Source organism: Ostrinia furnacalis, unplaced genomic scaffold (genome assembly GCF_004193835.3).
Source record: "Ostrinia furnacalis isolate ACB-3 unplaced genomic scaffold, ASM419383v2 OfSCF1743, whole genome shotgun sequence".
NCBI classification, from domain to species: Eukaryota; Metazoa; Arthropoda; class Insecta; order Lepidoptera; family Crambidae; genus Ostrinia; species Ostrinia furnacalis.
Genome location: NW_021131982.1, coordinates 425747 through 440196, shown reverse-complemented (window position 1 = coordinate 440196; position 14450 = coordinate 425747). Strand labels below are relative to the sequence as shown.

The window sequence follows — 14450 nt, the reverse complement described above, 5'->3', positions numbered from 1 at the left end:
TGGAAGCCCTCCTCCAAACAGAGAGGGTGCTTCGACAATTAGTCTCAAAAACGACGACATAGGACGATTAGGTTATGAAATGTTTAGTTTGCTATAAAATCAAAGCATTAACAGTTAGGTTTCCAAAACAACTAACACGGTGTTTGTTTAAGTTTTAAATAGCACAACATTGCGAGTAATAAGTGAATCAATCTATCTAACCTAAATAAATATAAATCCTTAAAATTACTTACTTTGAAAGTAGAGCCAAGTACAATAATGATGATTCAAAAAGCGTTTAACCACCCGTAAACATTGCTATCAGTATCAGTCAAAATCATTTAGTATCCATTAGGCGTATCTTTCTCACTAACAGAACTATTGTCAGTAATGATGTTTACAGCATGGACCTATAAAAAAAGTCGGACGGAGTCTCATCAACAAAATACTGTGACATTAGGATACACCAGCTTGCCTGTACGTACAGGCCGGCACGCACACATTCACACCCTGTTACACCACTTCGAGAGCAAACTTCACACAGTTGACACATTTAAGCAGCGAAAAAACAACACGAATACGACATGTCTTGTGTGATGAAATTGTGTAAAAACCGTTCTGTTCGAACAAACAAAAATTAAGGAATCACATTTCACAGGTAAAATAATAATCCAATCACTTATTTCCCGACATTAAAATATTGAAATTAATTGAAATCAAACGTCATTCACTCGAAAAAATAATACGTCAAAGACCAGTGTTCTCAGTTATTTACGTGGGAAAATTACCCGAAATATGGGAAATTAATAATGATTTTAGGACTTTTTAGTTATGTATTACGCATACTATGGAAATAAAATAATTTATCATAATTATTGTGTTTTAATGGGATATATTTTCATAGGCAAATTTGATCCTTCCCAAAAATGTGGAACTGCGAAATTCAAATTTTCTTACATTGATTGCAAGTCAGTGTCAGGTTGTATGTTAAAAAATATCTATCAGAGATAATAATAATATATTGATGATGCATAAGATTATGATTATAATGTACACAAGATTCGTAATTTGTAACTGCGTGAATTATTTTTGATCAACATTATGTACATACCCTGACACACTGACTTGCAAACAATGTAAGAAAATTTGAACATTGAAAATTTCGCGCCTACCTCAACGCATACACCTTTCATCCTTTTAAAATGGCACGGAATAATTCTGTCTACATTTCCAAGTAACATCTGCCGATCTATGTTTTTCTTAAAATAAATGGGTAAAATGTTTTGGCTAACATGGCATCCCTAAATTCACTCACACAATAGACAAACGCCAAAATTTTGCGTCACAGTTTTGTTGTAGCGCGAGTTCCGTCCGCCTTTTTTTATAGGTCCATGGTTTACAGTTTACGAAATCTTTTAATTAGGTACGAGTATTTGAGTAGACTCTGGGAGCGAAAGGACTATAAAAGCTAAAATTGACCAAATATTCATTATTCATTCACGAATCACGACAAACAGATTTAAACAATGGGTCTGTCTAAAATCGATATACCTAATGCCCTGATCAAATTATATCGTAGTTAATGTTCATGCTAGCATGACTGATGATGACATTGAACAACAATATACCCAAACTTTTGAGGACCCTTTTGTAATCTTATGGATTTGACAATTAAAGACAATGTGAAGGTTAAAGGACACTCACACTTATCAACCTGGAAACGGATCGTAACCGCAGCTCGAGGCGGTCAGTATTCTATGTACGAAACTTCGCAATGCACACTTATTCGCACCGTAACGAAAACGCCTCGCCTCACTTCGCCTCGCGGCGGAAGGCCATACGGTGTTGATCCCTTTCCCAATTGATAAGTGTGCTACATATTAACCAATTTGAAATCTACTCACTGTCATTTGCGTTCCCCGAAGCTGGCTCTAACGTCCATATCTGTTTCTTCTTGAGACTGGTGCCGTTGGCGTTGATCTTGAAGCCGAAGGTCTCGGCCGTGAGGTACCGGTACCGCGAGTTGATGAGGCCGATGGTCCACCAGCCCTTCTGCTGGTTCTGCGTGATGATGTCGCCCGCACCATTCATGTCGCCGTTGCTGTGCCCGTTCAAACCGTTCATTGTGATCTGCAGGCAATGGAAATTGATGTTAATAAACAGGTTAAACACAAAACATAGCTTACGATTTAATTTTAAACTGTTATTTTAAATTCAGAAAATATGGTACACGGCGATATTTTACAAATTACAGCTCAGCGCTAAGTTGCAGTTAAAATTAATTCTCCACTAGTGGCCGCTCGCGACTTCGTAAGTTCGTACGCGTGGACCCCGTTACCCCCTTAAAAGGATGGACTTTCGTAAAATACGTTCTTAGCAGATGTCTAAGGAAAGTACCTGCCCAGGTTTGTAGGTGCCCAAGTTTCTGATATTTCGTGATGAGAGAGTCAGTCAGCGACCTTTCGCTTTTGCTTTTCTATATAGATTACATAATTATGTTATGAAGAAGAAAATTATGAATCAGGAAAAGTTAAATGAACCACGTTATTAGTAATTTGATGTCAATTCCGACAAAACTAAGCGTTCAAAATAAATATATCAAACTGCTTGCAATAAAAATCAATTATCGTTGTGAAAACAAGTTCCAGAGCGGAAAACACAAAAACAATCTATAAATTAGTCAAACATCCAAACTGACAGGCGTTAAAATACTAGTCAGTGCAATTTGTCACGGCGAAAAGCGCCTTTATAAAAAAGACAGCCATTGCATCTAAAGCGAGACGAATATTACCAAAACTCATTTCTCAGAAGTCTTGAGATAAAAATAGACTTAAAACAATACCTAAAATATTTTCCTTCTTCGTTCCTTTCATCGTTACGGTCTTTCCTTTGTTTCCCATCTAAAACTGAAGTTATAATCAAGACGTACCTAGTAACGAGAACAGTAAGAATCAAACTTAAGTTTTATTTTAAGTTCAATAAAGATTCTCCATTTATTCAATTCGAAATCACCTTTCCAATTAACTATACTCTAATAAATACATTCGATTGTAATTGCGCCAATAAAATCGAGATGTTTATTGGTATCTTTGAATTCAATTGCAGATGCCCATATAAGCCGATAATAAGTCTCATTCTCCAGCCAATCCATAAAGAGGCAATTGTAATTGCTATGAAACTACGCAAATTAAAACTGTTGGAAAACAAATGTGGATTCTTATTTGCATGCGAATGTGTCCATGTGGCCATTTAGGTGCCGTCTGCAGTGCGGTTAAGGGAATTAAACTCGTGCTGGAGTCAGGCTTTCTATCAGACGGTCACGTCAGGCCCCATGCGGGGTCGCGCAGCGTCGCAGGTCGTTGTCTAGACGTGAACTCTTTAGTTACGGATAGACAAACCCACGAAACGGATACTGTTCGAGAATTCTGAACTTTATCCCTAACAGCACAAGATTGACGCCGATGATACAGCGTACGGGGCTTAACTTTACAGCCATTTTACTGTTTACTAGTCGAGATTACTCCGTCCGCTAGTTAACCAGCTTCAAACCTACGAAGATTGTCGAGTAATTTAAGAAATCGTGAGGTGTTACTTGTGGCTGCTTGCCAAGTGATTTCAATTAAAATGTTATGTTAACTATTTACCTATTACTTAGGTAGTATTTAATTTTATTAATGTATTCAAAATATAAACTGATCTGTCGAATAAATTATGACATATTGCTCATTATTAATGGAAAGTAAGCCTTGGTTTACTTGAAAATGGATTCAAAATGGCGTTGAAGAAAGTGATATTTATTTATAAGTTTCAAATAAATTTCAATAGTAATCGTAACGTAGCATTATCATCTTCGTCAAAACCATCATGCATGACACGCTTCACTGAACATATTATAAATGATGAATTTAAGGCGATTACATGGCCGAACGACCTTGAGCATTAGAGCGAGACAACGCNAAGTATATAATAAATCTAGAATAAATAGATATTCAGACAAATAAATCTAGAAAAAATAGATAATCAGCATCTTGTATACCTGTGTATTTAAATTATCTTAAACATTTTATAATACCTATACATATTTAAAATGACGTAGTAAGTACTTAGATCACTTTCATTCAGCCGCCGGACTACTATGAGTACCGAGTGTACCATCTGCGCTATAAATTCTTTATAGAAAAACAAAGAAGCGGAGCGTGCCGATGTGCGACACAGCCTCCCCGTGCGAACGCTAGTGAAAGACTGAGCTCCCGCATTCGCGCGGCCCGCGTGTGGAAATTACAGGGTATTTTGAATGTATGACACGTAATACATTATTTTTGAAAAAAAATGAACAACAATTTTTTAGATAATTAAATTCTCTATCATTTGGTGAAAGAATCATTAAAATCGCACCAGCCGTTTAGGAGTAGTAGGAAATTTCTTTGGTGAAATTAGAAGAAAGTTAAGAATTTTTCCTGTCAAAACTAATAGTTGTAACAAAAAAAACGAACAACAATTTTTTAGTTTAAGATATTATACATCTCACACATATTTTTTTTTATTGTTTGGATCATCCATTTAGGAGGAGTAGGGATTCAAAGAGAGGTCTATTTTGCAGTTTTGCCTCACCTATCGCCTTAAACGATTACGTGCGCGGAATCTATTTGATAACATATATATTTTATAAGAACTTAAAACGGCAAATTAAAAAACTATATAATTATTTTACAAAATTATATTATGTAGGTACCTACCTACAGCAGAACAAAATTAAATATTTTTTGCAATTCAGACATTTCTTCAAAAATCGTTATAAGTCTATAAAAAAATCATTTCTTTACGGAAAATACCACGGGACATTGATAAATCAATCAATCTCATAATCACAAGAGTTTAATGTCACCACGCATCACTTTCCAGAAATTAATGTAGGCACATAAATATTATACAAAATGAAATTAAAATTAAATTAATTGAAATATTCAGCTAAGCACATCTAAAAATACCATAATATTACTCATCATATTGGCGCTTTTTTCGCCGGAGTTCCCAAGGGCACGATCCCATGACCGCTTCTAAATAATGTCATTTTGATTCCACGATTAGTAACCATGTGACATGTAATAGGTACCCGGCCAGGTGCTATAGTAGTTCTATAGCAAACAATGCTCATGAGCAGGACACAGCCGTCACGGTCCACGTCCAAGGTCTACGCTACTGGGTCAAAGGCTCCGCGCTTGTCATTGTAGGATTATTATAAATTATTCGTTGTAATATCTGCCTACATTTGAGGGAACTACTGCTCTTTATTGTATTAGATTCTGTAAACTGAAAGAACTAGTGGAAAAAGTAACAGTTAACGTTTCTATCTCGAGTATTCGCTAGTTGCCGCGTCGTGGGACTTGCAAAGTATACGGTCACGATTGTTGAGTGTTCGTATTTGCTAAAAACTATTTCCATGGTTGGAAAGGCAGAAAAAAAGAACAGGTGATAGCAAATATGTACGTATTTACTAGTAGAAACGTCTTGCAGCTGTATTCTGTCGTCTGCCTTATTATAAAAGAAACTTCCAGGATATTCCTCTATTTATTAGGTATTTAACTATTAGTCTTTCCCTAGTTAATTAAACATGGGAAGAAAAAAATGTTCATTTATAGGTATTCTAATCGAGGAAAATGTCTTTTTGCAACGTACCTCATTATCTGACTGAACAGCATGTTTATGTAAATATTATCCCTATAAAGTAGGTAATTAATCAGCATTAACTAATTACGTGGTTCCAGCAGCTAACCAATATTACCGATAGCATCAGTTCCCATGAGCCATTTAGTTCTATTTGATCAGTGATTGATAGACTATTAACTAATTTATTGGAGCATAGTCTGCCAATGTTCGCGCACAAAGACGGAACTAGGAGCGTCTAGGACGCTGGGTAGGTACGGATAATGCCGGGGCTCGGCGCGCGCGCAGCTTTAGACAGGATATAATTAAGGCTTTTTCAAGACCACTGCATGCATCATTTGTCATGACACTTGAAATTAATGTGCCTTTATATTCATGCGACTAGAGAACGATATTAAAAAGTTACATAGATTTATTTCTGACAAATAAATTGAGAAGATTATGGTGTAAAGCTAGATAAGAAACGTTTCGCTTTATTACTGTGGCTTTTTGCTTTTGTATCAGCCCACTAAATCAAAGCAACGTCAGACAAATTAACGTTCTTTTTGTTGTTGAGTAAGTTTCTCGATGAGTAAACTTAGGCCTGGAGTGGAATTTTATTACATATTTGCTGTGGAGCGTGGAGCGCAAGATCGCGCTCGTCTCGCTGGCGTCGAGAACCTTGTTCTTACAATGGACTACACGTTACATCGTTATCAGGTTTCGATTCATTAAATTGTATTAGATTACGTGTATTGCCTTTAATTGTATAAATAAATAAAATGTAGCGGAAACCGTAGGTTTAGTACTTAGGACAAAAGAACCATTTTAAAACAAAGGATTTGCCACAGTTGTTTCAATGTCTTCAAGTAAACAGTAATTTGCATATTTTTGTATTGAAGTGTTCCATCATCGTTCAGTAAAACTCAAAATACACAGATAAACATTCGTTTAATCCAGTCCAGCGCAATTGCGAAATTGTTAGAAACGTAATTAAATTACGATAATATTTTAAATACTAACTATGAGGAAGTTGGTTATCGTCGAGTAACACCAACGCTAAAACAGGATTCTATACTACTATTGTTATGGAACAATAGTATGTATGGACATACTTAATAACAATATGAGGTCTTACCAAATCAAAGATAGCGAGGAATGTTCACTTGATGTCACTCCAAAGAACAAGCACATAATCGCATCTAGAAATGTAGACAAGTGTCACCACAACCGCACGCAACCCGATCCCGGCGGCCTCTGAATCATCTCTGGGCTCATTAGACAAGAGCATCGCAATTGCTTGGAAAATAACATTCAACGTAACAATGTAATAGTAGAAAATGATAAATTACTTAGGACTGTAATCTCAGTTTGATTGCTTGCTTGAATTATATTTATATTTGAATCTGGGAAAGAGCACGATGGAATACTTATCCTATTTGAAAATGATCTCGAAATTATTAGCAATTTCTTCTCATGAAAAATAGATATTTCGGTTCTATGCTTACTAATCAAGATGATACCTACACTCCCACACTAATGAAGGAAATCAATCACTGCCACATAAAAAGCTTAACATTACATTAGCATTTGTTACTTGTATTTAATCCAAATCAAAGTCTAATCCAACACGTGATTAATATTAGCACAGATAATATAATACTAGATATTAGTAAGGCCATACATCATGCCTGCATAGAGTCACGATGTAGGTACCGCAAATTGAAGCCAAGTAAGTCAGGTTCAAGTTGTTGGAAAAAGAAAAGAAAATTGTGCCTACTTAAACTGTATTCAATTAACACTTCATATTCACTTTTTTCAACATCTAAAATCTAGACAATGTATGAAATGTAAGTGAAACTTCTAAAACTTGAATATCATCTGTCACTTACAAAAAGCAAGCAATATAAAAAATAAGACATTGAACTGAAAGTAAAAATATATAGCACAGCAATAGGTACTTGGTAATGAAAAAACCAACCGAATTGAGAACCTCCTCCTTTTGTTGAAGTCAGTAAAAAATCTGGCACTAAACAATCTGCAACACATTGTATACAAAGATTGACAGAAAACAACGTAAAAATCATTGTCCGATCTAATGAAGGTAGCCGCGCGCAGTCTGGGCTGGATATATCACCGTTACGGCCGTCATTATGAAGAATGATGATTGCAACAATCGCCTCTTAATATTTCATAAAATAACTGTGATTTGTGCACAAAATGAGCGGTTTGCGTTTTCCGAACGAGAATGATAAATTGATCTATAAATTACAAGAAACAGAGTAGAGTTAGAAAGCTTAATTTTTAGGTCAAGTTTTTACCGACTTACATGATACATTCATTTGCCACGACTATAATCTTCTTTCTTTCTAAGTTGTTCGTAATTTATTCTATTTGAGCTAGAGTCAATAGCTGTAGTAATTTAAGTAACTGCCGCTTAAATCCGTTCACTGTCGACACTCGCCATCGTAGACAGCTTACATGACTTGAATCGGTATTCGGTATGTCTGGGCATTATCGGCAGCCACGGCGTGAGTCAAGGCTTTATAATTAGCCCGCTATCAGCCGGGTCTTCGGCCGCAAGTCAGCAGTAAATAAACAACCGAGTGGGCGAGCGCGACCAGATGGGTTGCCTCGTGGAAGTCCATACAAATTCGTTCCTTTGTATGGAGCTTTGAAAGTTTGTTTACCTCTAGTGTGAAATGAATATTATAAGCTATAAGGACAGTGTTTTTTATTCTTAAAAGCTACGTGCTGACTTCAAGTTTGTTGATGCAAGGTTATTCGCGATGTTTCCTAATTATTAATCAGATAAGATACCGTTAACACTGTTTTAACTTGTTATACTGTGTAGGTACATAACATTATTTTTTATGAACCGTAATCAGATTTTTTTTATTTTCTACATTTGTTTAATTATCCATTATTACTATCTAATCAAAACCAGATGGACTATAATCTAATTATTCGAATCTCCATCACTAAATTGCTTATTATCAAAAACAACATATTTGTCCACAGATTCATTACATTCAGCTCCCCTGCCACATTATGCCGCAGCATGCAAAAGTGCATTGTAAATCTGCAGTTCAATAACACGCATGCGCCCGGGAGCATGCGACCGGTCGGACTGGTCCAACGGTATCGACCAGCGCTGGACACCGGCCGACCTTGAGTGGATTTGGCATTCCGGAAAAAAGATGAATTGATTACGATTGGGCCATTGGGTCAGTTTGACATCTACAACGGGTTTTGCAGTCATAAGAAAAGCAAACAAACAAAAAATACTGTAACGCAATTTCATTTTTCAATGAAAACAATAAATCAATTCCAAATCATTAATACGTTGACCAAAATTTAGATTTTATTTCAAAGTTAAGAATAAAGCCTGTGCTTTCATATTTAAAATGAGTTATTAAAAAATAATTAGCATTTTAGCAAGCAGTGAAACAGATAATGAAAATGTATGAAGTATACACAGCGCCAATAAATCAGCCGCATCAACTTGACATTCAGAAGATTATATTTCAATACTAATGATAAAGCGACTCTGTGATTTATAACTTTTAGAGAAAGCTCAGTTGCGAGTCGCGATAACAACTTGCCATTGTGGCTCGTGTGCTGTCGTTTGAGTAAACATTGTTATCTTTCTGATAGCAAGTTTCTGCGAACAGCTATGAGAAGTTGTTGATATGAAATCCGATCATTGGACAAAACTTTTACCATGAGAGGCAATGGCGTTGGAGTTAAGCTTAAAAAGCTCAGCTGCTCGTCGCGATAAGATTTACTTTTGTAGATAGCAAGTTTCTGTAGACAACAGCTGCATTTTAAGTATGAATTGAATATCATGACTCAAAAATCTATGACCTGTGTGCAACTAAAATTAGTTTTTATTTCTCTCTATACCTTTGACATATAATAATATGGATAGTATTATAGATTCAATTTATTTTAATTCAGTTCTTACCCGTATATTCGTCCATTGATTAGTCCCGCTGTTCCGACCAGTTCGTAGCGGTACCGCAGTCGCGGGTAGACACGTTATCTTGGGGCAGGTAAGTTACGAAGGTGATTTATTATGCCCATACATTTAGCACAGCTTCGCTAACGGTGCGGTTTAATTACATCTAACAGCAGTTTTCCAATATTTATTAGCTCACTTATGAATAGGTACTATCTAAGTATTATGAATATTTCAGCATCGTGTCGTTAACGCATCAATTATGAATTCATTAGTGCTGCAGCTAAACGTTTCTTTGACAAGCTGTTAAAAAGAAAAAATAATTATTGAAATGTCGTTTCTTTAAGCAGCCTTTCTAGATATTTTACACAGTTTCATATTTTAGCACTGAACCGAGCAATAAACGCTTAGTAATAAACTGAAACAGTTACTTTCCCGATATGTAGGCCGCAAACACTCGATGAGCGGACAAATAAGCTAAACTCTGCACGGTACCGTTGCAGTCATGGTCACTTGCTTAACTTCAATCATTACTTTTAATGGTTCCCAAATGCTGGTTCGCTGCGAAACTCATCTGTCCTAGTTTCATAAGACGCTTTTGTATCATTATTAATGACGTCTTCATTCTTCGCGTTTTTTGTTCGAGCTTAAAATAAAAGTTTGTTGAACAGGTTTTGATTAATGTGAAGTACAAATGCGGTCACTTATTTTTACGTTAGTTCAACGCTATATTTGACATTCTTGCGAGTGTTTCAGAAGTATGTGTGTAACGAATATCAAGTCGCTTGTAAACTTAGTATCATGCCTTTGGGTATTCTGGTCATTGGGTCACCCTACACATCTCACTAGTGGGCTGACGACTGCTGATGTTGGCTCTCTATCAACTGTTGTTAGGTTGTCTTCTGCAAGCACCCCTGTCTCCCACGTGGATGCGCCGGCGCGTTCACACGCGCGCCGTTATCCGGGTTCAACGCTCGGGTTCGGCCATTATCGCGCGCTGATCGTGCCTCTATCTAGGGCGTCGTACAATTTCAAGTTAAGGCTGTGCTGCAGAGTAAGGCCACCCTGAGAAATACTGCTTGGAACTTAAAACATAGGCTATCCACCTCCTTCACTGTTTTGTTGATGGTAAAGGTCATGACCTCATCATGGCCGGTGAAGTTAAATTGCACATCATTTAGGTACATCATCATATAATTTAGGCGCTTTTAAAAGCCTATGGCACAGCAGTTTGCGATATTTTGCCCCCGGTTCTTCTTTTCCTTATTTGATATTCTTGCACGATGATTAGAAAGTTCGATGATACTCTAATTTCTCAGCAATTTAAGTATCGTTATAATTTCCACGGCTTCAAGCTGTTTGTTTCCAAAGTATTGTAGCTCATAATCGCGTTTGATCGGGATGTACCGTTGGACTAACAGCCGTGAAGATTGCGATCTCGATGGCGTCGCCGGGTGCTGCGCCTGCGCAGGGCTACTGACTTTGGGAAAATTGGCGTGATTACGAAATGCTACTAAAAAAAATATAAAATATCTTTGGGCAATTAATAAATATCTTTGGACAATTTCACACATCGCTATCTAGCCCCAAAGTAAGCAATTAATATGCTTGTGTTATGGGTGTAATATAAAGGTGTTAAACACGATGAAACGCTTTCTTTTTGATTGATAACTTTAGTCATTCAGTTACAATTTTCTGTTAGTTTCGTTACAGGTTTTGTGAAAAGTTCATAGAGCATAGAAAACTTTTCCTTTTGGTATGATTCTCATTTAAATATGAAACCCCTAGCAAAACCATAAGGTAACAATGGGATATTTCTTACACATAATAACAATTGTAATGTACTTTCCTCCGATGATAGCCCTAAAGGCTAAACTCTACCAAATCTTAGAACAATGGCTTAGCGCCGGAGCGTGACGCCACGCCTGGCTGCCGCCGACAGCTAGGAAACACGAAACACAGCAACCCGCGATTACCATAACAACACCACGTAGATTAAACAGGTGGCTGACGACGGCTTCGTGGTGATGATTTTGATTGTCAAAATCCAATCTTTCCATCAAAAAAACCATGTGAATTTGATGATAAACACAAAGAGCCAATCAATCAACTATGAAAGAAGAAACAGAATTCTACACAGGTCTACTAAATCGATCAGAAGTAAAAATGTTCGACACAGAAAACAAGACAATTTACGAATAAAAGATAAAGCTTAATTATTATAATCCCGATGAAAATGTGATAAATCTAAAATAATAGACGCTGGATAACTCGATGCCTCCACAAATACGCACTCACTAGGCCCTACAAAAAGTCGGCCGTCTAACAAATCAGTAGCGAGTCATCAACAAGCGCCCATAAAGCTAACGAATCGGCCGGAGATTCCTAATCTCGGCGCTTACATTAATTTGTCTCTACATCAATTTGTTTGCCTTAACGCCTGCGGATGTGGGAAGAGAACTGTGGATATGGTATTCCCCTTTGAGAATTGGTATCGAAAGAAATGTATCACCACGAACTGAAAACGTTATTACGCCTCTACATTATGTTTGTGACTGTGAAATAAATTCTAGCATCTTATATGTTTTATGGCAGAACATTGCGTATAGATTTTTTAATCCTGGTTTGCCGTTTTATTTTAATAAGTTTAATAAATGGTATATAAAATGGTAATAGCGAACCCATCTTTAAAATTAAATCGTTAATCACTTCATCATCTACTGAAAACAATAATAATACAACACCATTGTTTTTTCTGTTGCTAACCAGTTTCCCTTTAAATAGTTATTTAATTATCATACACTGACATGTCCCTTCTGGTTCCCTTCGTTTGCCCGCGTGTTGTCTATTTCCGGCGCCATGTGCCATAGACACACGCGTGCGCATGTTGTCGCTGGTGTTGGTGTAGGTTGCGGTTGTTTATGGTCTGATTCATTATGGGATTTAGATTTAATGGCGCAAACACCAATTTACAAATTAAGATTATATTTAGACAACAGTTTAATTAAGAATTAGCTTATACAAGCATGCTTATAATTTACGTACTAGCACACAATAATATTTGAAGTTAGGTAACACATGACATACAGAATCGTGCATGTGATGAGGAAAATCGATAAATCAACGTATTAAAATAAAAATACGACGATTAGGCAAAGGGGAACTACACACTCATGTATACTTGCAATCGATTGTGTTTTCTTCTGAACAATAATGAATCGAAGTAGTTAATCTATACAGGGTGGAAACGTTAACTGATCTCACTCGATTATTTCTAAACTATACAAGATATCGAAAAACTGGTTATTGATCCTGAAAGTGCTTTACGAGCTCTTTCAAACGGTATCAGTAATAGGTTATAGAATTAACTGGATCTATCCGAAAATTCAATGTTTTCAGTCTCCATTCTAAATGTATGCCACTATGCCAGTCACACAATATTAGAAGTGTTATTTTTTTTTATTTTAAATAATAAACACTTAACATTAATTTGTAAATTGCATTCTAATTAATTATTCATGGAAAACATTGGTTTTAGGCTTTACTTGCTATAATAATTATCAAGACATGAGTGCCATGATTGTGGCAGTATTAAATGTATGGAAGCTGAAAACATTGAATTTTCGAATAGATCCAGTTTATTTTATAACTTATTATTGGTACCGTTGGATAGAGTTCGTGAAGCACTTTCGGGATCAGTTACCAGTTTTTGGATATCTTGTATAGTTTTTAATATTATGTGGTTTTAATAAATGTATGGAGGCTGGAAACATTGAATTTTCAGATAGATCCAATTTATTGTGTAACCTATTATTGGTACTGTTGGATAGAGCTCATGAAGCACTTTTAGGATCAGTAATCAGTTTTTGGATATCTTGTATAGTTTAGAAATAATCGAGTGAGATCACTTATCGTTTCCACCCTGTATATATAAAAATGAAACCCGTTTTCCGTTGTCACGACATAACATGAAAACGGCTTGACCGATTTGGCTGATTTTTTTTTGTAGTTTTCTAATACTCGGTACAAGGTTTTTACGGAAAAAAATATAAAGAAAATCTCTACGCTAAGGCGGTACGAAGTTCGCCGGATCAGCTAGTTATTTAATAAAAAACATAGAATACTAAATAGAAGGATAGTAATTGGCAGAAGTATTGGTCATTGTTCATGTTTTATAGATTATAAATAAAATATGAGACATTAATCATCGTTATGGAAGTAAGCAGATAAAACATTTGCAAATGGAGCAATTTATTGCATAACTTAATATTGCAATTATGTATCTACGTTTAGATTATTTTTTAGATAATTTATGGGTTTGTGTATATTTTGTTTGCAGTTACTATATTGTCGAAAATAGGTACCTACATGAAGAAGAAAAACGTTTTAAAGTTAATAGTTTAGTCAGGGAGATATTGATTCCATCGTATCCTATCTTGTGTTAAAGACCGACTTATATTTAGCCCACGCACACATTTACCTACTCGCGCTGGTATTTTGTTTGTCTGTAGCTCGGTTGTTGTCATAGGTCACGATAGTGTTTATCTACTGCAGTGATTGTGAAGAAAGGGCGTTTGTAGGCGTTTGTTGACGGACGGACATTGGTACTGTACCTACGTAGACCTTGTTTTGATAAGATACATAAATACCCATAGTTCTCATGATTGCCATTGCACATTTGCACATTACATCATCAGACAAAGGCAGATCGTTAAAGAATCCCAACTAATATTATAAATGCGAAAGTAACTCTGTCTGTCTGTCTGTCTGTCTGTCTGTCTGTCTGTCTGTCTGTCTGTCTGTCTGTCTGTTACGCTTTCCCGCTTAAACCTCGCAACCGATTTTGATGAAATTTGGCATAGAGATA

At 36.2% G+C, this 14450-nt stretch overlaps 1 protein-coding gene across 2 annotated transcripts in view; it reads right to left on the bottom strand.

Moving 5' to 3' along the window:
- singed (fascin domain-containing protein singed) overlaps positions 1 to 14450 on the bottom strand; it is a 56780-nt gene that overhangs the window by 26164 nt on the left and 16166 nt on the right. Inside the window, exons 1-2 of one of the 2 annotated variants that reach the window (XM_028305633.1) lie at positions 6761 to 6882; positions 1884 to 2109 (exon numbers count right to left, since the gene is read on the bottom strand). In XM_028305633.1, the coding sequence (XP_028161434.1) occupies positions 1884 to 2103 (220 nt within the window). In that variant the 5' untranslated portion in view covers positions 2104 to 2109; positions 6761 to 6882. Of the gene's footprint in view, positions 1 to 1883; positions 2110 to 6760; positions 6883 to 14450 lie in introns of those variants that run through there. The other variant, XM_028305632.1, reaches the window with a different exon arrangement.